Source organism: Panthera pardus, unplaced genomic scaffold (assembly GCF_024362965.1).
Source record: "Panthera pardus isolate Hobbes unplaced genomic scaffold, ASM2436296v1 HiC_scaffold_2, whole genome shotgun sequence".
Taxonomy (NCBI): domain Eukaryota; kingdom Metazoa; phylum Chordata; class Mammalia; order Carnivora; family Felidae; genus Panthera; species Panthera pardus.
The window spans coordinates 82,824,844-82,848,346 of record NW_026526765.1 but is presented as its reverse complement, the minus strand read 5'-3'; the positions used below and the strand labels follow the sequence as shown (position 1 = coordinate 82,848,346).

Below are 23,503 nucleotides of genomic sequence, written 5' to 3'. Positions count from 1 at the left end.
CTTTTAAGTTGAAGTCAGTGTTCATTTACTATTCTGAAAATCCTTGGGCCCTTAGGAGTTATCTTAAATCTGCTCTGTGTTCTATAAATTGAACAACAAATCCTGGATGATGGCATATCTGTTTACAACATGGTTTACTGAGTATTTTAAGTCCACTCTTCATACCTACTATGAAAAAAAATTTCTTTCAAAATATTACTGTTCAGTGACAACTCACCTGGTCATCCAAGAATACTGCTAGAGATGTCCAACAAAATTAATGTTTGCAACCCTACTAACACAACATCTGTTCTTTAGCCCTTGGATCAAGAACAAATATCAACTTTCAAGTGTTATTTTAAACATTGCATTCCTAAAGGCTATATCTGCCATAGGTAGGGAGTCCTCTGATATATCTGGGCAAAGTCATTTGGAAACCTTCTAGAAAATATTCACCATTCTGGATTCCATAAATAATAGTTGTGATTTGTGGGAAGAGGTAAAAATATCAACAAGAACAGGAGTTTGGAAGAAGTTGATTCCAGCTCTCTTGGTTGACTTTGAGTAGCTCAAAACTTTAGTGGAGGAAGTAACTGCACATGTGGTGGAAATAGAGAACTAGAATTAGAAGTGGAGCCTGGAGATATGACTGAATTGTTGTAATCTCATGGTAAAACTTTAATGGATGAGAAGTTGCTTCTTAAGTATAAGCAAAGAAAGTAATTTGTTTAGCTGGAATCTACTCTTGGTGAAGATTCTATGAAGATTGTTGAAATTATAGCAAAGGATTTAGATTATTACATGAACTTAGTTGATTAAGCAGCAGTAGGGTTAGAGAGGATTGACTCCAGTTAAAGGAAGATATATATATATATAATATATATATTATATATATTATATATATATATTATATATATAATATATATAATATATATATACATACACACATATATATATATATTATATATATATATATATATACACACGCATATATACATACACACACACACACACAATGTTGTCAAACAACATCACATGCTACAGAGGCAAACTTCATTGTCGTGTTCTAAGAAAGAAGACCCCACCCTTCAGCAATTATCTTCCTGGTCAGTCAGCAGCCATCAACATGGAGGTGAGACCTTCTAGCAGAGAGATTATGACACGTTGAAAGCTCAGATAATAGTTAAGAGGGGTACCTGGATGGCTCAGTTGGTTGAGCATCCAAGTCTTGATTTTGGCTCAGGTCGTGATCCCAAGGTCATGGAATCAAGTCCTGCATTGGGTTCTATTCTGAGCATGGAGCCTGCTTGAGATACTCTCTCTCTTTCCCTCTGCCCCACTCCCCTGCTCTCACTCTTTCTCTCTCTAAAATAAAAAATTTTTAAAGATACTGGTTAGCATTTTTAGCAATAATGTATTAAGGTATGTACATATTTTAGACATAATGCTCTTATATAATTAATAGACTACAGTGTAGTATAACTTTAATTTGCACTGGAAAACCAAAAAATTCATTTGACTCACTTTATTCTGACATTCACTTTATTGTGATAGTCTAGAACAGAACCTGCAGTACCTCTGAGGTATATGCCTGTACTCAGTAACAGAAAGAAACAAGCCACTGATAACAACAATGAATAAATCTTAACAGTATATTTCAAAGTTTTTAAAAAGCAAAAGTTAACTTTCTAAGAATATTAAATAATATCAGCAAAAGATTGCAAATTCCAAACATGAGAAAATATGTTTGCCAAAATAAATAACTTCCATTCTTTTTAAGAAAAAAATTTAACATTTATTCATTTTTGAGAAACAGAGGGACAGAGCATGAGCAGGGGAGGAATGGAGAGAGGAAGACACAGAATCTGAAGCAGGCTTCAGGCTCTGAGCTATCAGCACAGAGCCCAACACGGGGTTTGAACTAATGGACCATGAGATCATGACGTGAACTGAAGTTGGATGCTTCAGGTGTCCCAGATATGCCACTCAGGCACCCCAATAAGTTCCATTCTTACACTAAAAGAAGACCTTGACCTGTTACCTTACGTTATACACAAAAAAATTCAAAATGGGTCATACACCTAAATGCAAATGGTAAAAACAATAAAGCTTTTAGGAGAGAATATAATAACTTCATGTCTTTGGGATGGGCAAAAACCTAAGTTGCAAAAAGTATGAATCAGAAAAGATTAGTAAATTGGACATCACATTTTTTCTTAGTGGAACCACTGTCTCATGAGTAGGGAAAAGATGATCTGGGTTCCAGTATTTTTAAAGTACCACACCTAAGATAGAGCTTCCATTCCATGAGTGGGAGCTGAGCAGAAGGTGAGAGCCCCCACCTCTTGACTGCATTTGCCAGAGATTTAGCCTCAGCACCAGGCAGGATGACAAATGTTGAAATCCTGCTCTTCTCAGGAAGAAAGTCTTCAGATTGGGAGGGTCCGGGTCTTTGCTGCAACCTTCTGAGATGGAGTCTCTGCCTCACTGGGAACAGTTAAGAAAGGGGCGGTTTTGGTTCAGGTACCACATGCTATAGCTTTTCCTACCAAATTTTCACGGGTTTTTCTGGAAAAGATAATTTTTTTTTATTTGATGTTTGTACATGGGCCATTTCCAGAGCCCTTAAATGCATTTTATTTGTTTTTGAACTTTTCTTTGAGGGAGTGTATCTGAAGTTTTATCTAGCTGTATGTTGGAAGAAAGTATCAGGTGTGCACTTTGGGCCAGCTTGAATCTCTCTTCATTTCTGGTCTGTTAATTTTACTTTTGACCCCAGCTCTGGTATTCTGGTTTTTTATTTGTTAGATTCCACTTATCAATACTACCTGGTTAGGTTAGAGATAGTGTGTTGAAGTCTGGGCTTTGCTGTGCATCTCTTTTTTTAAATTGACATCTAAATGACATAGAACATCATTTTAGTTTCAGGTGCACAACATAATTTGATATTTGTATATACTGAGATGATTACCACAAAAAGTCTAGTTAACATCCTTCACCATACATAATTTTTTTCTTGTGATGAGAATTTTTAAGATTTACTCTCAGCAACTTACAGTATGAAGTACAATATTTTTATATATAGTCATCAATTGTACATTACAACCCCATGTCTTATTTTATAACTTGATGCTTGTGCCTCCTGAGCCCCTTCACCCATTTTGCCCATCTGGTCCCATTTCTACAATCACCAATTGTTTTCTGTATCCAGGAGCTTGTGTATTGTTTCTTTGGTTTTGGTTTAGATTCCACATAAAAGTGATATACAGTATTTGTGTGTTTCTCCATCTGAGAAAAAGATCATCCATGTTGTCACAAATGACACAATTTCACTCCTTTTTTGGCTGAATAATATTCCTGTGTGTGTGCGCACACATGCATGCATTTTCTTCATCTATTAATCATTGGACACTTAAAGATTGTTTCAATGTCTTGGCTATTGTAAATAATGCTGGAATGAATATGGGACTCAATTTTTTGCTGTTGTTAGTGCTTTAATTTTCCTCAGATAAATATCCAGAAGTGGAATTGCTGGATCTTATGGTATTCCTATTTTTAATCACTTGAAGAAATTCCATACTGTTTTCCATAGTAGCAGCACCAATTTACATTCCCACCAACAGTGCATAGGGGTTCCCTTTTCTCGACACCCTCACCAATACTTGTTGTTTCTGGTCTGTTAAAACTTTTTTGATAGTGGGCATTCTAACAGGTGTGATGTTATATGTCATTGTGATTTTGATTTGCATTTTCCTGATGATTACTGATGTTGAGCATCTTTTCACATATTTCTTAGCAATCCGTTTGTTTTTGGAAAACTATTCAGATTTTCTGTTTTTCAATGAAAAATTTTCTGCTATTGAGTTGTATGAGTTTTAAAATATTGTGGATATTAGCCCCTTATCAGATATGTAATATGCAAATATTATCAACCATTCAGTAGGTTGCGTTTTCATTTTGATGGCTTCCTTTGCTTTGCAGAAGCTTTTTAGTTTGATGTAGTCTCACTTGTTTATTTTTTACTTTGTTGCCTTTACTTCTGGTGCCAAATTTAAAAAATCATTACAAAGACATGTCAAGGAACTGACCACCTGTATTTTCTATTAGACGTTTTATGGTTTGGGTCTTACATAAGGCTTTAATCCATTTTGAGTTGATTCTTGTTTACAGTATAAGGGGTCCAGTTTTGCTCTGGCATGTGACTGTCCAGTTTTCCTATCACCATTTATTGAAGAGACTGTCTATTTCCCATTGTATATTGTTGGCTTCTTTGTTATAAACTAATTAGGCACATAAGCACGGGTTTCTTTCTGTCCTCTCTAATCTGTTCTATTGGTTTTTGTGTCTCTTCTATTGCCAATACCATACCGTTTGTTGTTGTTGTTGTTGTTGTTGTTGTGGTTGTTGTTGTTGTTGTTGTTTGGGGGGTAGGGGGGAAGTGCATGTGCACATTTCAGTGGGTGAGGGGGAAAGGGAGAGAATCTTTAGCAGGCTCTATGCCCAGCACGGAGCCCAGTGCAGGGCTGGATCTCACAACCCTGAGTTTAAGACCTGAGCCAAAATCAAGAGTTGGACACTTAACTGATTAAGCCACCCAAGCATCCCAATACCATACTGTTTTGATAACTATAGCTTTGTGATAGAATTTGAAATGAGGAAATATACCTCCAGGTTTGTTGTTCTTTCTCAAGATTGCTTTTGATATTCAGGGTATTTTATAGTTCTATTCAAATTATTCATTTTTTTATGAAAATAATCATCAGTACTTTGATAAGGATTACATTGATTCCGTAGCTTGCTTTGGGTGTTATGGGCATTTTAACAATGCTGTTTCTTCCAATCCATTAGCACAAAATATCTTTTCATTTATTTGTGTCTTTTATTTTATTAATGGCTTAGAGTTCTGAGTGCACAGATCTTGTAGTTCTCTGGCTAAATTTATTTTTAGGTATTTTACTATTTTTGATGGGATCAAAAATGGGTTTATTTTCTTAATTTCTCTTTCTGATAGTTCATTATTGTATAAAAATTAAACAGATTTTTGCATATTGATTTTGTATCCTGCAACTTTACTGAATTTGTTGATTAATTCAAAAAGTTTTTTGATAGTCTTTAGGATTTTTTGTATATAACATTATGTCATCTGCAGATAGTGATAGTTTTACTTCCTTTCTGATTTGAATGGCTTTTTTTTTTTCCCTTGCCTAATTTCTGTAGTTAGGACTTCCAATTCTATGCTAAATAAAAGTGGCAGGAGTTGCATCATTGTCATATTCCTGATTTCGGAAGAAAAGCTTTGAGCTTTTCAGCATTGAGTATGATGTTTGTGGTGGGCTTGTCATATATGGCCTTTGTTATGTTGAGGTGAATTCCCTCAGATTTTATCACAAATTGATGTTGAATTTTGTCAAATGCTTTTTTCTGTAACTATTTAAATCATGATTTTTATCCTTCATTTTGTTAATGTGGTATATCACATTGATTTATTTGCAGATGTTTAACCTTCCTTGCATCCCTGGAATAAACCCCACTGGATCATGGTGTATGATCCTGCTAATGTATTGTTGAATTCAGTTTGCTAATATTTTATTGACATTTTTTGCTACTATGCTCATCAGAGAATTTAGATTGTAATTTTTTGTGGCATCCTTCTCTGATTATGGTATCAGGGTAATACTGGCCTTATAAAATGAATTTGGAAGTGTTTCCTCTTCTATTTTTTTGGAAGAGCTTGATAAGGATTGGTAATAATTCTTCTTTGAAGGATTGTAGAATTCACCAGGTAGTCAGTCTGGTCCTGGACTTTGTTTATTGGAAGGTTTTTGATTATTGAGTCAATCACCTTACTAGTAATTGGCCTATTCCCATTTTCTATTTCTTTGTGAATCATCCTTAGTAATTTTTCTTGTTTTGTTTTTTTAAGACATTTATCCATTTCTTTTAGATTGCCAAATCTTTTCATGAGTAATTTTTCATAGTAGTCTCTTATGAGATCCTTTGTATTTGCGTGATATCTGTTGTAATGTCTCCTTTTTCATTTCTGATGTGTTTATTGACTCCTCTCTTTTTTCTTTTCTTTTTTTTTTTTTTAATGTTGATTCATTTTTGAGAGAGACAGACAGAGTGTGAGGGGGGTAGAGTCAGAGAGAGAGAGGGAGACATAATCCAAAGCAAGAGTCCTCTCTTTTTCTTTTCTGTGATCCAGGAGCACAACTCACCCCACCCACCTCCAAAGTCAGGCAATGAAAGAGCATCCCTTTGGTGGCAGTCATAAAAATTGGGGCACCAAACAGGTGTAAAAGTTCCCCTCTGGGAGATAGTATGCAAAGGGAGAGTGTGTAGATGGCACACATTGGCTAGAGCAAGGCTGAGGATTTGTAAAGGTGTAGGACCCATGGAAAGAAAAAAAAAAGGTGCCCACAGATTGGAGAGAAACATAGTGGGGTGTAATGCTGGTGCCCACTTTGGGGATGGGGGAATGCCTACGCTTTTGAACAACTCACAAGTACAATGCATTGCGCTGTCTTTTTATGAACAAATGAGATTCTTTACCATAAAGTCTGGTCAGGATCAGCTGCTTCTGAGCAGTGTGGAGCAGGTTAAGTTTGAGTGTGTGAGTCTGTTAAGACTCTTTTCTCAGATCACTGTAGACTTGTGGGTCTTGTATATGCAAGCCCCGTTGTTTTTCAAAGCCAGATGTTTTGGCTCATCTCTTAGCTGCAGGTCTTAAAAGTTGAAGTGCCCTATTTGAGGTTCAAACCCTTCACTCCTTAGGAAGAAGCTGTGGTTTTTGAGTTCCCTCTTGACTGTGTATTATCAAGCTGGGGGTATGTTTTATGGTGAGCATGTGTTTCAGTCTTTCCTACCCACTTTGATGTGGTTTTTCTCATTTGCCTGATGTGTAGTTGTTTCTTAGTTAGTTTTTAGGGTTTTATTCCAAAGGAAATTGTTCCATATGTAGCTGTAGATTCAGTGTGTCATGGGAGGAGGTGAGTTCAGGATCTTTTTACATGGCCATCTTGACTAGAACCTCACTGTGCATTTTCATTTAAAATATGAGTCAGTTTTTTCATATTTCTATAACTCATTTTCTTATTATCTCAAGTGGGAGTCTCAATAAAATTCTAAACAGGGGCTTAGAAAGAATTTAATTGGCTATTTTATATATATTGTCTTGCAAAAAGCCTGGTTTACTGTAGCTGCTTGATAAGTGGCAGTAAATATTAAGTCCTGGCTCTTTATCTGTAGCCCATCTCTACTTCCACTTCTCAACATGGTTACCCTCATAAAGGATATTCAGTGCCTAAATTCCAATTTGTGGTGGATAGACTGCAGAGTGACTCCCATCCATCAAACTCACTTTCTGGCATCCATGCTGTTGTGTGTTCCCTTCCCCCGAGCATGGGCAGGAAGAGTGTTTTGCTTTTGACCATTAGAATTTGTTAAAGGTGATAGAATGTGCATAGTTACATGTGTTTGATTACATTACATAGAGTTGTAACATTGATCTTTCTTTTAATGTTTATTTTTGAGAGAGAGAGAAAGAGAGAATGAGAATGAGCAGGGAGGGGCAGAGCGAGGGGGCCACAGAGAATCTAAAGCAGGCTCCAGGCTGAGCTGTCAGCACAGAGCCCAACATGGGGCTCGAACCCACAAACCACAAGATCATGACCTGAGGTGAAGTCAGATGCTTAACCAACTTAGCCACCCAGGTGCCCCAATAACATTAATCTTTCAAGGAGATTCTTTTCCCCTTGCTGGCTCTGAGGAAGAAGGAGGCCATTATGGGAAGACACACATGGCAAGTAACTGAGGTCCTTAGTCTGATAGTCTGCAGGCTAATGAATGTTGTCAACAACCACGTGAGCTTTGAAGTGGATCCTTCCCCAGTTGAGCCTCAGATGAGACCACAACCCTGGCTTATACTTTCATTGCAACTGTGTTATATCCTAAACCATGCCCAGGCACAAAACAGTTGACACAAGAGACTGTGAGATAATGTATATTATTTTAAGCTGCCAAATTATGTCAGTAATTTTGTACAGTAATTGGTAAGTAATACAGGTCTTTTTTTCTATTTTTTTTTAACTTAAAAAAATTTTTAATGTTTATTTTTGAGAGAGAGTGTGAGTGGGGGAGGGGCAGAGAGAAAGGGAGACAGAATCCGGAGCAGCCTCCAGGCTCTGAGCAAGCTGTCAGCACAGAGCCTGACGTGGGGCTTGAACTCACAAACTGCGAGATCTTGACCTGAGCTGAAGTCAGACACTTAACAAACTGAGCCACCCAAGCGCCCCATAATACAGGTCTTTATGTGTGCAAGTAATTATAATATTTTGAAAGGGAAAGTGTTTTTTATAAGGTTTTGAATTCTGTAAATTCTTGACAAACAAGTGTTTATTGCTTTACTGATGGTGCTATTGAAAACATTTCTCAAAGGCAAACCAGATAGTTTTGTCATTGTGTGGAATAATAACTGATGCTGGATATATTGGTCTCGTGGTTCCCAATAAAAATTAAGAGCTTTCAGGCATCTTGTTAGGCATTTTGCAATGGAATTTCTACATATAGCAGTTCTGGGGAGGTGTGTGTGGTAAAAAACATGTAACATAAAACCTACCATCTTAACCTTTTTTAAGTATATAGTTGAATAGTGTTAAGTATATTCACAATGTTGTGAAACAGAGCTCCAGAACTTTTCCATCTTGTAAAACTGAAACTCTGTACTCATTAAACATCTCTTCTTTTCCCTAGCCCCAAGTAACTAGCATTCTACCTTCTGTCTCTATAAATTTGACTACTTTAGCTACCCTATATAAGTGGAATCATACAGTATATGTCTTTTTCTGTCTTATTTCACTTAGCATAATGTCCTCAATATTCATCCCTGTTGTAGTATGTGACCAGATTTCTTTCCTTTAGAAGTCTGAATACAGCTTTTTTTTGTTTTTAATTATGAAATATTTCAAGCATAATGAAAAGCATTCAAAAATCTTAAAGAGTTTTTATAATAAGAAATGCTAATTAAAAATTACCAGAAGCTCTCTCTGACTCAGGAATATGTGAACTGGGGTAATAGAACACTTTGGGTAAGCACCTATTGGTAGACAAAATAAGTGATTTATTTTTCATATTTCTTGGTAGATAGTTCTATAAAGAGTATTTGGTAGCGATGACAAAAATGTAAAATACTTGAAATATAGATTATTATCTATATTTTATTAAAAATTCATACTTTTTCACATAGTAACCGATAAACTAGATACATCTTTATAATTACATAAAAATACAGTTAAACAGAACACAGAAGGAAGATAATATTTTTGCAATAAGCGTATTGGGACTAATAAAGTATTAGGCTTAATTGCTGCTGTTAAGTTACACAAATGCAAAATAAACATGAGAAAGAATAACTTTTTAAATACCATTCTTTTCATATTTTAAGAAACATGTTGAGTATAAAGTCAAAATAATCTGATAAACCAATGTTTTGTCATTTAATATTCCCAATTATAAATTTCCTTCCACTGGCTACAGTAATCTCACTGAGCAAATATAGAAGAGAATTCATCTGTAAACTCTTCTGTTTTTCACATTTTTCTCCTTCCTCCTCATCTCTTTCTCCCCTTACTATTCTTATTTCCCTTTAAATGGAGCCATTAAGAAATTTTTTCTAGAGGAAATAAGTCACTTCTTAGCATTACCATAGAAATGTACAGATTCAGTAAAAAAAAAAAAAAGTTAAAAGATGATCTTTAAATATATTAGAAAACAAAGAACCCAAATATGAAATATTTTACTTTATAAGATTATTTAGTTTATTGGTTCAGTTTATTTTTATTTTGACTTTCTATTTTAGTGTCTATTCTAATAAAATATAGTGTGCAGATTTACACAAACCATCATGAAGCTGAAGAAAGAAAATTGTTGTCTTCAGTTGATTGTTACAGTGTTACTATAGGTAAGATTAGTGTTCATAGGTAAGATTAGGTGCAAAGTTCAATTCTCATAAATATTTCTTACCATTTCTAAATTGTCTGTATAGAAGTTTTAGAAATTATTTCAACATTGTCTTAAAACATTTAGTTCATGATTATACTAACCAACAAAGTACATTTTATAGAAATAAAATGTGTTACTTGGTAGACAGCTGGCTACATGGCCATTTATATGTTTTTATGTAGGAAATAATGCAAGAGATTTTCTAAGGTGGCCTCCTCTGCATTCTAAGATTTTACTTTTTAAAAAATGCATAAGTACTTTCCTTTGGAAATTATCTAGCCTACACATATTTTATAAAAATCACAGAATGTGGGAACATGGACAATCTGAGAACATCAGAAACATAATGTTCGATGTCATATAGTCTAAAATAGATAAGGCTTCTCCCAGATGTCCTGCAGATTGCTCAACAATCTAATTGTCTTCTTTTATTGACATTCAAACAACTGTTTGAATTATTTACTAATTAGTGTATTAATTACCCACTAGATGGATAACTCTGGAGCAGGTATTTGGGAAAACTATGGAACCCCTTAAAGAGGGAGACTTCATATGACAAACCCTTTGAGGTCTTTATAATCGAATACCATGCACTAATAGGAAGGGTATAGTAATTATAACTTGATGTGAGGGCTCTAGAACACATTCCATTGTGTGTGTGTGTGTGTGTGTGTGTGTGTGTGTGTGTGTGTGTGTGTGTGTGTGAGTGTGTGAGTGTAATAGAAATAAGAGAAGTAACAGAAACTATGGGATTGCTGGAATGAGTTTTAAATGTTATTTGGGGAGAAAGATGGTTTCCAGTTGGGGAAAATGGTAAGTGTGTGGCTTGAACCAAGAGGATAACAGACAGTTGCCTGAACATGGAGACATTGGGTATAGGATCTGAAAGCATATGATTGAAAGTTTAAATATGATGTTTGAAAAACCATTATAGGCAGAGATAGGACTAAAGTTATATATTAGGAGAATGTTTTGCTGGTTAAGATAAACTGCCTGAGGAAGTGGCTTTGGAAAAGGAGGCTGGTACATTGGTGGGTTTTAAAAGTCACTAAGACCTGGACTTGGGCTACAGCTATAAAACTAAATTGAAATTTTCAGACAACCCTCAAGGGGCTATGTTACTCCATTCAACTTAACATCCAAATGCTGTATTTAAAAATCCTTAGGGAAAAGATTTCCAAACATTTTGTCTGTTGTCATAGATACTTCAAGACTGAAAGAAGAAAAAAAAAATATAATTCAAAGGGAACACGAGATGGCAGCAGTTATATAAAGAGAACAACTGAGGAAAGAAAAACATTTGAAATTATTTTTAAAGTAAAAAATGTGTAGCACTTTATTCTTTATGTGGTGTATTCCTTTTCATTTCAGAGATTACTCAGTTATTGGTTTCATGCTTCACAGCACATCTGAGGTTCATTCTGACTGTAGTAAAAATCCTACTCCATTACATGTGATTATTTCCTAAAATAAAGCTGTTGCTGTTTTCTGCAGATTATGGTTCCTCTGTGTTATCTGAGACAGAAGAGTTCTGGATGGTGCAAAATTGTTTTAAATGTTCCAGCATTGCTTTTTCTTCCTCTTCTAGTCTTTCATTCTTTCTCATTTCCCACCTAAAAGAAAAATCACATTTTAGTATTTTTGTAACTTCCAAACTATAGTCAACACTCAGTTATTCAAGGCTTGAATACTCTATCACTGGTTTACTGAGGCATCTGTCTTCTACTGACTGCCTCTCCAGCACCAAAGTTCACTGTCACTGCTCTTGCAGATTGGGACAGAGAATGGGAGAGGAAAGTGGAGTCAAACCAGTTCTACTCCAAGGTAAAGTTTTAAAATATTAAGTGAGTTTTCTGAATATGTTAATTTAAAAAATGTATATGCTTTACTAGGATATGCATGCATATAAATAAAACCTAGAATTAGCAATTAATAAGTAAATATTTTCCATAGTATTTTTCCCCACTGATCAGCATATCAGTGGCTTTAAGCTGCAGAGAGATTCTCCAGGAAGACTTCAGCAGCAAGAATATTTAGCTCAATTGAATATACTGTATATTAAAGGCAGGTCAGTCTATTCCTAGAAATAATATAAGATTTGAAGTAATCAAGTTAAAATGACCCAAGAAAAGCAGCAAATTGTTAGGAAAATTCAATGGGGATTTGGCTAAAGAAGAGAGATTAAATACTCTAATTTTGGGTGATTGACAGATACAGAACAAAATGGTAGAATATGAAAATGTATATGAATATAACATTTAAAGTAACTAGCACAATAACCCAAATCCAGTTAATTCCTCCTTCTCCTTTCTCTTTCATGTATGCCACTTCCCCAGGACTGGCCAGGGCACATTTAACCTAGCAATCCAACAATGAATCCTCTGCATATATTTTCTTTCTCTTTTCCTCACTCCTATTTCTACCAATCCCCAGGCCATCCACTATGACATGCTGTCATAAATGGATTTTAAATCCAATGTCTTGGGGCGCCTGGGTGGCTCAGTCGGTTGGGTGTCCAACTTCAGCTCAGGTCATGATCTCGCAGTCCATGAGTTCGAGCCCTGCGTCGGGCTCTGTGCTGATGGCTCAGAGCCTGGAGCCTGTTTCGGATTCTGTGTCTCCCTCTCTCTCTGACCTTACCCCATTCATGCTCTGTCTCTCTCTGTCTCAAAAATGAATAAACGTTAAAAAAAAAATTTATAAATCCAATGTCTTAATCCTAAAACACCCTAAGAAGATATATATCCTAAAAGACTCTCTGCTATAAGGGAATAGAATTTCTAACAAGCAAGTACCTGTTCACTGAATGTCTTCCAGAAGCCCACTGTTTTATTATAGTCAGAACTCCTGGATAAGAGTTTGTCATACATGAAGAAAATATATTGAGTTTGGAATGGGATCATTCTGATTTTCTTCAATGAAAAGAAAGCAAGGACATTTCATTTTCCATAGAAACCTCCTACTGGGATCCTTGTTTTCTTTCATATGGGTTTTCTTGGAGTGTTGGGTTCAATATGCCCTGACCAGTCCTGGGAGGTGGTTTATTATAAAGCAAGAAAGAAGAGTGGAGAGAAAGATGGAATTATCTGAGAGATTAGACATGGGTTTAATTTGCATATCTTCATCATTGTCTGCCTGGGATTCTCCTCATATCCTAGCCCCAACCTTCGGTGGATCTAAAAACTTATTATTTATGGTTGTCTTAATTTCTCTATACATTCCCAAATGGTCAGAGTTAGGTCATTGGTCATATAGGTTTTAATAACAACTTGAAGGACAAAGAGATTTTTCACTGCTACACTGTTCAGTCATGTGACAAGGGGCAGTTCTCCTTAGGTCAGTAATTAGAATTTTAAAGTTTAGCCTACAAGGTACTTTCTACTATTTTCATGGAGTTTTAAAGATAAAAACTGTCATTACTCATTTTATACAGGTGAACTTGGTTTTCATTAATTTTCATATTAAGTTGAACTCCTTCCAAGAAGGAATATATTAATAACAAAATACTTAAATAGCACTATGTCTTAGGCATTGTTTTAAACATATGACATATCACTCTTTAAATCTGTACTAGAAAATGTTGTTGTTCCCATTGTACAGAGGGGTAAACTGAGATATACTGTTAATGTCACTTGTCCAGGTATCTTTGGATTGAAATCAAGGAGTCAGGCTCTAGAGTTTAGACTTACAAATGAGGCACTCAGCATAATTTTAAAACCATTTTACAGGTATCATTCATTAATGTTAAAAATAGTTTGAACATTTTATTTCCTGAAAAATGTTGACCAAATTGGACTAGATATTTAAAAAAAGAAAAAAAGAACTCTCTAAAATTAATGTAAATAATTTAAAGAAATCCAAACATGAAAAATTAGGTTTGCCTTTTTTATTCCATGGAAAAGGTGCTAATATTGTACTGAGTAAATGAATTATTTTATGACTGTCAACAGAACAAAATATGTAATATGTACATAAATATTTTGATCATTGTCTCTACTTGTGAAAATTGGAAGCACGATCTCTGCTTCATTTAAATATCTGTATAATTAATGTAATTTAAATGAATTGTATACATAATAGAATCCAAGATAAGGATTTTTGAAGCTTCATGAGAATTGTAGGCACCTAACAGTATAATTGAGCTGTTAGTAATTAATGATCGTAAGCAACATAATTTATCTATCACAGCCTTTTTATATTTGCCTGGTGCTTATTAAGAAGAAATCATTTCATGTGAGAATAAGAAATTTTGACAGAGATAGGAAAAAAAATAATATTCAAACTACATTTTCTCTAATAATTTCACCTTAATTGAATAAAGCATTAGAGATTTGAAATGTATGTTTATTTATCTCAAGTACTATTTTATTTCAAATCTATAAGTTTCTTTTTTGAAGTATGATTGGCATTATATTAGTTTCAGGTGTACAATATATTGATTTCATATTTATGTACATTACAAAATCATCAGGCTGAGTCTAGTTACCACCTATTACCATACAATATTGTTATTACAATATTGTTGACTATATTCCCTCTGCTGTACAATACATCCCCATAGCTTATTTATTTTATAACTGGAAGATTGCACCTCTTAATCTCTTTCAATTATTTCACCAGTTATTTTACCAGGTGGAAAGCCTGCACCCGCCTCCCCCCTGACAACCATCAGTTTGTTCTCTATATTATGAGTCTGTTTCTGTTTTGTTCATTTGTTTTGCTTTTCATATTCCACAGATAAGTGAAACCATATGATATTTGTCTTTCTCTGACTTACTTTACTTAGCATAATACCTCTAGGTCTATCCATCTTGTCACAAATGGAAAGATTTTGTTTTTTTAATGGCTGAGTAATGTTCCATTGTATATATACATACCGCATCTTTATCCATTTGATCTATCTCTGAACACTTAGGTTGCTTCCATATCTTGGCTGTTGTAAATAATACTGTAGTAAACATGGGGGTGCATAATTTTCAGGTTAGTGTTTTCATTTTTTTCCAGATAATACCCAGAAGTGGAATTGATGATAGATCATATAGTAGTTATATTTTCAATTTTTTTTTAATGTTTACTTATTTTGAGGAAGAGAGACAGTGTTAGCAGGGAAAGGGCAGAGAGAGGGGGAGACACAGTATCTGAAACAGGCTCCAGGCTCTGAGCTGTCAGCACAGGGCCTGATGCAGGGCTCGAATTCACGAACTGTGAGATCATGACCTGTGCCGATGTCAGACACTTAACCAACCACCCAGGCGCCCCTCTATTTTCAATATTTTAAGGAACTTCTCTACTACTTTTCATAGTGACCACACCACTTTACATTCCCACCAACATTGCAAAAGGATTCTCTTTTCAACACATCCTTGTCAACATTTGGTATTTCTGGTCTTTTTGATAGTAGCCATTTTGACAGGTGTGAGGTGACATCTCATTGTGGTTTTGACTTGGATTTCTCTGATGATAGTGATGTTGAGTATCTTTTCATATGTCTGTTGACCATCTGTATGTGTTTGGAAAAATATCTATTCAGGTCCTCTTCACATTTCTTAATCAAAGAGTTTTGTTTTTTTTTTTATAGTGAGTTTTGAGGGGTTTTTTTTAATGTTTTGGATATTCCTTATTGGAGATACTATTTTCAAATATCTTCTCCCATTCAGCAGGTTGCATTCTTGCTCTGTTGGTTTTAGTTTGATGTAGTGCCATTTAAAAATTTTTGTTTTTGCTGTCCTTGTCTGAAGAGACTGATCCAAAAAAAAATATTGCTAAGACAGATGTCAGAGAGCTTACTGCCTATGTTTTCTTCTAGTTTTATGGTTTCATGTCTTACACTTAAGTCTTTTATCCATTTTGGGTTTATTTTTATATATGGTGTTAGAAAGTGGTCCAGTTTCATTGATTTGCTTGTAGTTGTCCCATTTTCCCACCACCATTTGTTGAAGAGACTCTCCTTTCCCCACTGTATTCTTGTCTCCTTTGTCATAGACTAATTGACCATATAAGCATGGGTTAATTTCTGGTATGTCAATTCTTTTCCATTAATGTTTGTGTCTCTTTTTTTGCCAGTAGTATACTGTTTTGATTACTATAGCTTTGTAGTATAGTTTGAATTAAGGAGCATGGTACCTACAGATTCATTCTTCTTTCTCAACATTGCTTTGGCTACGTAGAGTCTTTTGTGGTTACATAAAAATTTTAAGATTATTTGTTCTCGTTCTGTGAAAAATGCCATTGGTATTTTAACAGAGATTCCCTTGAATCTGTAGATTGCTTTGGGTAGTGTGGACATTTTAACAATAATCTCCTTCCAATCCATAAGCATGATATATTTTTCCATTTATTTATGTTCTTTTCAGTTTCTTTCATCACTGTCTTATAGTTTTCAGAGTACAGGTCTTTTGCCTCTTTGTTTAAATTTATTCCTAAGTATTTTATTCTTTTTGATGCAGTTGTAAATGGGATTGATTTCTTCTCTTATAGTTTGTTATAAGTGTATAGAAACACAAGAGATTTCTGTGTGTTTTTTATCCTGCAACTTTACTGAATCCATTTGTTAATTCTAATAATTCTAGTAGTTAATTCTAAGACTCTTTCCAACTTTTTTATATATAGCATTAAATCATCGGCCAATAGTGCCAGTTTTACTTCTTCCTTTTCAATTTTTATGCCTTTCATTTTTGTTTCTTGCCTAAATTCTATGGCTAGGACCTCCAATACTATGTTGAATTAAAGTGGCATTGTCTTTTTCCTGTTCTTAGAGGAAAGGTTTTCAACTTTCCAACATTGAGTATTATGTAGCTTTGAGTTTACCACATATGGCCTTTATTATGTTGAGGTATATTCCCTCTATACCCACTTTGTTGAAGGTTTTTATCATATGGGTGTTGAGTTTTGTTAAATGCTCTTTCTGCAGCTATTAAGATGATATGATTTTTATCTTGCATTTTATTAATGTTTTTATCACATTGATTGATTCACTAATGTTAAACCATCCTCACATCCCTGGAATAAATTTCATTGGATCACGGTGTATGATCCTTTTAATGTATTGCTGAATTCGGTGTGATAATATTTTGTTGAGGATTTTTTCATCTACGTTCATTGGGGATATTGGCCTTTTTTTGTAAGTCTCTTTGTCTTGTTTGGTATCAGGGTAGTGCTAGTCTTATAAAATTAGTTTGGAAGTATTCTTTTCAATTTTTTGCAATAATTTGAAAAGGATAGGTATTAACTCTTGTTTATTTGTTTTTTTTTTAATTTAATTAATTAATTAATTTACATCCAAGTTAGTTAGCATAATGAATTCAGGAGTAGATTCCAGTGATTCATCCCCTATGTGTAACACCCAGTGCTCATCCCAACAAGTGTCTTCCTTAATGCCCCTTACCCATTTAGACCAAACCTCTATCCCCAGTCCCTCCAGTAACCCTCAGTTTGTCTCTGTATTTAAGAGTCTCTTATGTTTTGTCCCCCTCCTTGTTTTTATATTATTTTTGTCTGCCTTCCCTTATGTTCATCTTATTAACTCTTAAATTTTTGGTACAATTCACAGGTGAAGCCCTGTGATCCTGGACTTTTATTTGTTGGGATTTTTTTGAATACTGATTCAATTTTATTGTTAGTGATTAGTTTACTTAGGTTTTCTATTTTTTATCATGATTCAATCTTAGAAGATTGTACATATCTAGGAATTTATCCATTTCTTCTAGGTTGTCCAGTTAGTTGGTGTATAATTGTTCACAGTAGTATCATGATCATTCATATTTCTGTGGTATATGCTGTAATTTCTCTTTTGTTTCTGACTTTATTTGGGGCCTCTTTTTTTCTTGAGGAGTCTGGAAAAGTTTATCAGTCTTATCTTTTCAAAGAATCAGCTCTTAGTTTCATTGATCTTTTCTTTTTCCTGCATTTAATTTATTGCCTCTCTGAACTTTATTGCTTCATTCCTTCTGATAATTTATGTCTTTGTTTGCTTTTCTTTTTCTATATTCCTTTAGGTATAAAGTTAGGTTGTTTGAGATTTTTCTTGTCTTTTGGAGTAAGCTTATATCTCTGTGAACTTCCCTCTTAGAACTGCTTTTGCTATATCCCTTAGATTTTGGAACATTGTGCTTCCACTTGATTTGTCTCAAAGTATTTTTACATTTCCCCTTATCTTCATTAACCCATTGATTGTTTAATAGCTTGTTGTTTAGTCTTTACATGTTTTTGGTTTTTTCCAATTTTCTTTTTGTAATTGATTTCTAATTTTATCCTATTGTGGTCTGAAAAGCAGCTTGATATGATTTCAATCTTGTTATATTTATTGAGACTTTTTTTATGGCCTAACATGTGGTCCACTCTGGAAATTGTTGCATTTTGAAATGTGTACATGAAAAGAATGTGTATTCTGCTGTTTTGGGATGGAATATTATATTCCATCTGGTGTGCTGTGTCATTTAAGGCCAATGTTTCCTTGCTTATTTTCTGTCTGGATGATCTATCCAATAATGTAAGGTAGTGTTAAACTCACCCCTACTATTGTATTACTATCAATTTCTGTTTTTATGTCTCTTAATATTTGTTTTACATATTTAGGTGCTCTATTTTGAGAGTAGAGATATTTACAATTGTTATATCTTCTTGTTGGATTGATCCTTTTGTCATTAGATAATGTACTTCTCTCTTTTGTTGCAGTGTTTTAAACTCTATTATAATTATTGCTAACCAGCTTTCTTTTTGTTTGTATTTGCATGAAATATCTTTTTCCATCCCTTCACTTTCAGTATGTGTGTATATTTAGATCTGAAGTGAATCTCTTGTAGGCATCATTTAGATTTGGTCTTTTGTTTTTTTTTTTTATTTTGGTGTTGTTGTTGTTACTTTGTTTTATCCCTTCAGCCATCCTATGACTTCTGATTGGAGAATTTAGTCCATTTACTTTTAAAGTAATTATTGATAGATATATACTTATTCAATTTGTTAATTTTTTCTGGCTATTTTTGTAGTTCCTTTTGTTCCTTCTCTTGCAGTTTGATGCTTTTTTTTAGTATAATGTTTAGATTCCTTTTGCTATATTTCTTTGTGTATCTATTGTAGGTTTCTGGTTTGTGTTTATCATGAAATTGATATATGATAGCATATATATATACATATATATGGCAACCTAGTTTAAGTTGACAGTCACTCAAGTTCATTTACATTCTAAAAGCACATTTTTACTAACCCCCCTTTTTTTGACATCGTATTTTACATCTTTTTATTTTATATATCCCTTACCTAATTATTATAGTTATCGTTGGTTTTAGTAATTTTGTGGGGTTTTTTTTTTAAGTTTACTTATTTATTTTGAAGATGGGAAAGGGGCAGAGAGATAGGGACAGAGAGAATCCCAAGCAGGAACCACACTGTCACTGACTCATGGCTCAAACCCATGAATCGTAAACCATGAACCATGAGATGATGACCTGAACCAAAATCATGAGTCAGATGCTCAACCAACTGAGCCACCCAGGTGCCCCAGTACTTTTGTTTTTAAACTTTGTATGAGCTTCATAAGTGAATGGTTCAGTACATTTATTACATAATTGCCTTTCCCAGAGAGACTTCTTTTACTTTCATATATTTTCTTATTTTTAGTTATGACTTTTTCTGCTTTAATTTAGCATTTCTTGTAAGGCTGTTTTAGTGGTGGTGAAATCCTTTACCTTTTGCTTGTCTGGGATACTCTTTCATTTTCCTTCAAGTTTAAACTTTGCCAGGCAGAATATTCTTGGTTTTACATTTTTTCCTTTCAGCACTTTGAAGATATCATGCCACTCCTTTCTGGCTTGCAGAGCTTTTGCTGAAAAATCAGGGGGTAGCCTATGTGAGCTCCCTTGTATATAACTAGTTGTTTTTCTCTCTTACTGTTTTTAAGATTCTCTCTTATCTTTAATTTTTGACATTTTAATTATGTGTCTTGAAGTTGCTCTCTTTGGGTTAATCTAGTTTGGAACTCCATGTTACCTGGACCTAGGTATCTGTTTTCTTCCACAAATTAGAGAAGTTTTCAGACATTATTTCTTCAAGTAAGTTTTTTGCCCCTTTCTCTTTTTCTTCTGGGATTCCTATAACGTCAATGTTAGCAAGCTTGATGTTGTCCCTGATAGCCCTCAAAACTCTTGTTTTTTCAAATACTTTTTTTTCTTTTTGCTGATTTTCTTGATTCTGATTGGGTAGTTTCTACTATCTGTTGCCAGGTCACTGATCTGCTTTTCTGTATCTGATTTGCTGTTGATTCCCTCTAGTATATTTTTTCATTTTAGCTCTTGTATTCTTTAGCTGTGATTGGTAGTTTTTTATATTGTCTCTCTCTTTGTTGAAGTTCTCACTGTGTTCATCAGTTTCTTCTCCTGAGTTCTGTATCTATATGACTATTATTTTGAATTCTTTATCACGTCAGTTATTTACCTCCATTTCATTAAGATCTTTTTCTGCGTTTTTGTTGTTGTTCTTTTTTTGGAATACATTTCTCTGTCTCTTCATTTTGCTTGATTCTCTGTCTCTATTTCTATGTATTCAGCAAACTGGCTACCTCTCCGGTCTTGAAGGGGTTTCCTTGTGTAGGAAATGTCCTGTGGGCCCCAGAAGTACACTCTCCCTTGGCCACGAGAATCAGGTGCTCAAGGGGACATTTCCTGTGTTAGTTTGTGTGCCAGCCTGGCATGATGGTGGTGGTTGGGACTCTTCCCTTGGCCCAGCTGGCTAGGTCACTGCAGCTGGTTAGATTTCTCTTTGTGGCTCAGCTGGCTGGGGTTGCTGTAGTGTGTGGGGCTTTTCCCTTGACCACGCTGTCCTGGGCTTCAGTAGTGGGCAGGGCTCTCACATTCCGCCCCTCACCCTCTGCCACCACCAGCTGGTTGGGGCTGCTGTGGTGGGTGGGGCTTTCCTAGGCCCACCCATCCTTCTGGGGTACTACGGGTGCTGCTGCAGTTGTTGACAGGGTTGTCAGCAGGCAGCCCTACCAACATTAGCACCTTCGAGTATGAGTAGTAGCGGCTTTGGCTGAGCATGGTAGAATATGACCACAAAAGTGGTGCTTGACAGTGTTTCCATCCCCAGTGTCTCAGCAGTTTTCCACCTGACTGGCAGATGTTCCTGGACTAACACCTATGTTCTAGGCATTTTTCCAACTAGCATTTTATTGCTGGTTCCTAGGGCCAGTTAGACTGCACACAAGCCCTTTAAGAGTGGGTTCTCCATTCCCTAAAACTATGATTTTTCTGGTTATAATCCCTGTTAGTTGTCAAAATCTGGCTTTTTAGAGTGTTGTCTCTCCTGTGAAGGACCTAAGAGTTGAAATGCCTAAGGGAGGCGTTCTGTGTTCTTGAGATCCCTCTCAATTATAGATCACTGCACCTGGGTTGGGCTTTTTCTTTTTTTGGTGAGAACTTGTCTCTGTCACTCTTACCCATGTCAGTGCTGCCTTTCTGTCTCTAATTTTGGAGGCCGTTTATCCATTTTCAGGTTTTTTTCTGAGGAAATTATTCCAAATTCCTCCATAGTTATCTGTGGGAGGAGGTGCTCTCAGGTTCTTCCTATGAAGCCATCTTGAATTTTCTCCCATCTATAAGCTCTTAAGAGTTATCTTTAATTCTATCCTAGTTTTTAGGCTTTGTTAACACAGTGTAAAAACAAGTCAATTCTATCAAATTACTATTGGAAAATAAAATAGTTTATCAGTTTGTTAAACACAACTGATTGGGAAACTTATTTAAAATGTCTATCCCGGGGGCGCCTGGGTGGCTCAGTCGGTTGAGCGTCTGACTTCGGCTCAGGTCATGAGCTCGCGGTTTGTGGGTTCGAGCCCCGCGTCAGGCTCTGTGCTGACAGCTCAGAGCCTGGAGCCTGCTTCAGATTCTGTGTCTCCCTCTCTTTCTGCCCTCCCCCCCACTCACACTCTGTCTCTCTCTCCTTCGAAAGTAAATAAACATTAAAAATTTTTAAAAAATAAATAAAATGTCTATCCCTAGTTTATATTAATATGTTTAGAATCTGTAGAGGAAGCATGTCCCTCAGGAACCAGAAAATGTTGGAACCAGTGTATTTAAAAAAAAATTTTTTTTAACGTTTATTTATTTTTGAGACAGAGAGAGACAGAGAATGAACGGGGGTGGGTCAGAGAGAGGGAGACACAGAATCCGAAACAAGCTCCAGGCTCCGAGCTGTCAGCACAGAACCCGACGCGGGGCTTGAACTCACGGACCGTGAGATCATGACCTGAGCCGAAGTCGGCCGCTCAACCGACTGAGCCACCCAGGCGCCCCGGAACCAGTGTATTTTAATTTTCCCTTAGAAGCATTATGAAGTGAGTATATTTTTGTTTTTCCTGACTTTGGTAGCCTGCTCTCTTTCGCTATTGCTAAATTTCCTACCTGCCTACTATGGAAAAAGAACTACAGCCTGACCCACACTCCAGCTGTTGGCAATGAATTGTTGTATTTTAGTCCCTAATAACAGCAAAATTCATGAGACCTCACTGATCTCTACCATAATCTTAACTGTCTTCTAGAGTGTGCTCCATCTATATAACTCCTGGGTATATAGATGTGGGAGTATGGCCTATCTTTGACTATGGTTTTCTTTTTCTATCCAGTCACAACAGGGACTCTAAACCCTGGACTGAGATACTCTAATAGAACCAGCATTGACAACTTTGGTCTCCTGCACTACGTGGATTGACTTGGGAGTTGTCAGCCTCGGTGGGTCTTCTGGATTTACACACACATTCAGCCCCGGACCAGAAGTATCCACCTACTCCTCTGTATTTTATATGATTGTTAGTTATATTATAGGGCTCTTTCACGTACCACACCATGTGCTAAGAGCTTTCTGTTTCTGCTTGCCTCAGTGAGCAGTGGTGGCCTTGGGACCTCTAAAATAAGACCTTGGGGGATAAGAAAAAAACAGTCACACCACACTGAGTAACTGTTCTAGTTGTCAGTTTAGTAGAATCTTTTATATTGGAGGGTTTTGTGGATAGCTGTGTGTCACAGCCAACCAAGAGAGTCCTGCTTGGGGAGAACATACACATAAAGTATACATATCCTTGGTAGGGCAGTCTGTCATGGAAGCAATTCCTGGGGCACCCTTACTATAGGAAAGAGTGACCAACACTAGACAGAGGAAGAGGGCAAGAATCTAGAGTGTGAGAAGTACTCTGAGGCATTTACTATGGCTTCTCCTAGAAGAAATACATCTAAAATCGATGAACTCAGCTGTATCCTGAGTAAGAGCACAGGCTCTGGAATCACTCTGCCTTTGGGTTGAATCCACACAACCACTTACTAATTAAATTACTTAAGGCAAATTTCTTAACTCTGTGCATCAGGGTTCCCATGTATAAAATGGGGTCAGAATAGTTAGGTGCACAGCCATGTCCATTAGTTTATGTATTGCCTATGAATGATTTAAGTCTATGTCAGAATTTAGTAGTTATGACTGAGACCAACTAAGTTTGTCCCAGGAAGCCTAAATACTTACTATTTGGGCTTTTACAGAAAAGTCA

At 35.7% G+C, this 23,503-nt stretch overlaps 1 protein-coding gene and 1 long non-coding RNA gene across 2 annotated transcripts in view; one reads left to right on the top strand and one right to left on the bottom strand.

The window, feature by feature from the left end:
• Positions 1–23,503, top strand: part of LOC109254688 (uncharacterized) — a 48,160-nt gene that overhangs the window by 8,006 nt on the left and 16,651 nt on the right. Inside the window, exon 2 of the long non-coding RNA XR_002074936.2 lies at positions 11,750–11,802. This is a non-coding gene — a long non-coding RNA (uncharacterized LOC109254688). The remainder of the gene's footprint in view (positions 1–11,749; positions 11,803–23,503) is intronic.
• KIAA0825 (KIAA0825 ortholog) overlaps positions 9,177–23,503 on the bottom strand; it is a 385,059-nt gene continuing 370,732 nt past the window's right edge. Inside the window, exon 21 of the mRNA XM_019428780.2 lies at positions 9,177–11,591. Within this exon, the coding sequence (XP_019284325.2) occupies positions 11,474–11,591 (118 nt within the window). The 3' untranslated portion in view covers positions 9,177–11,473. The remainder of the gene's footprint in view (positions 11,592–23,503) is intronic.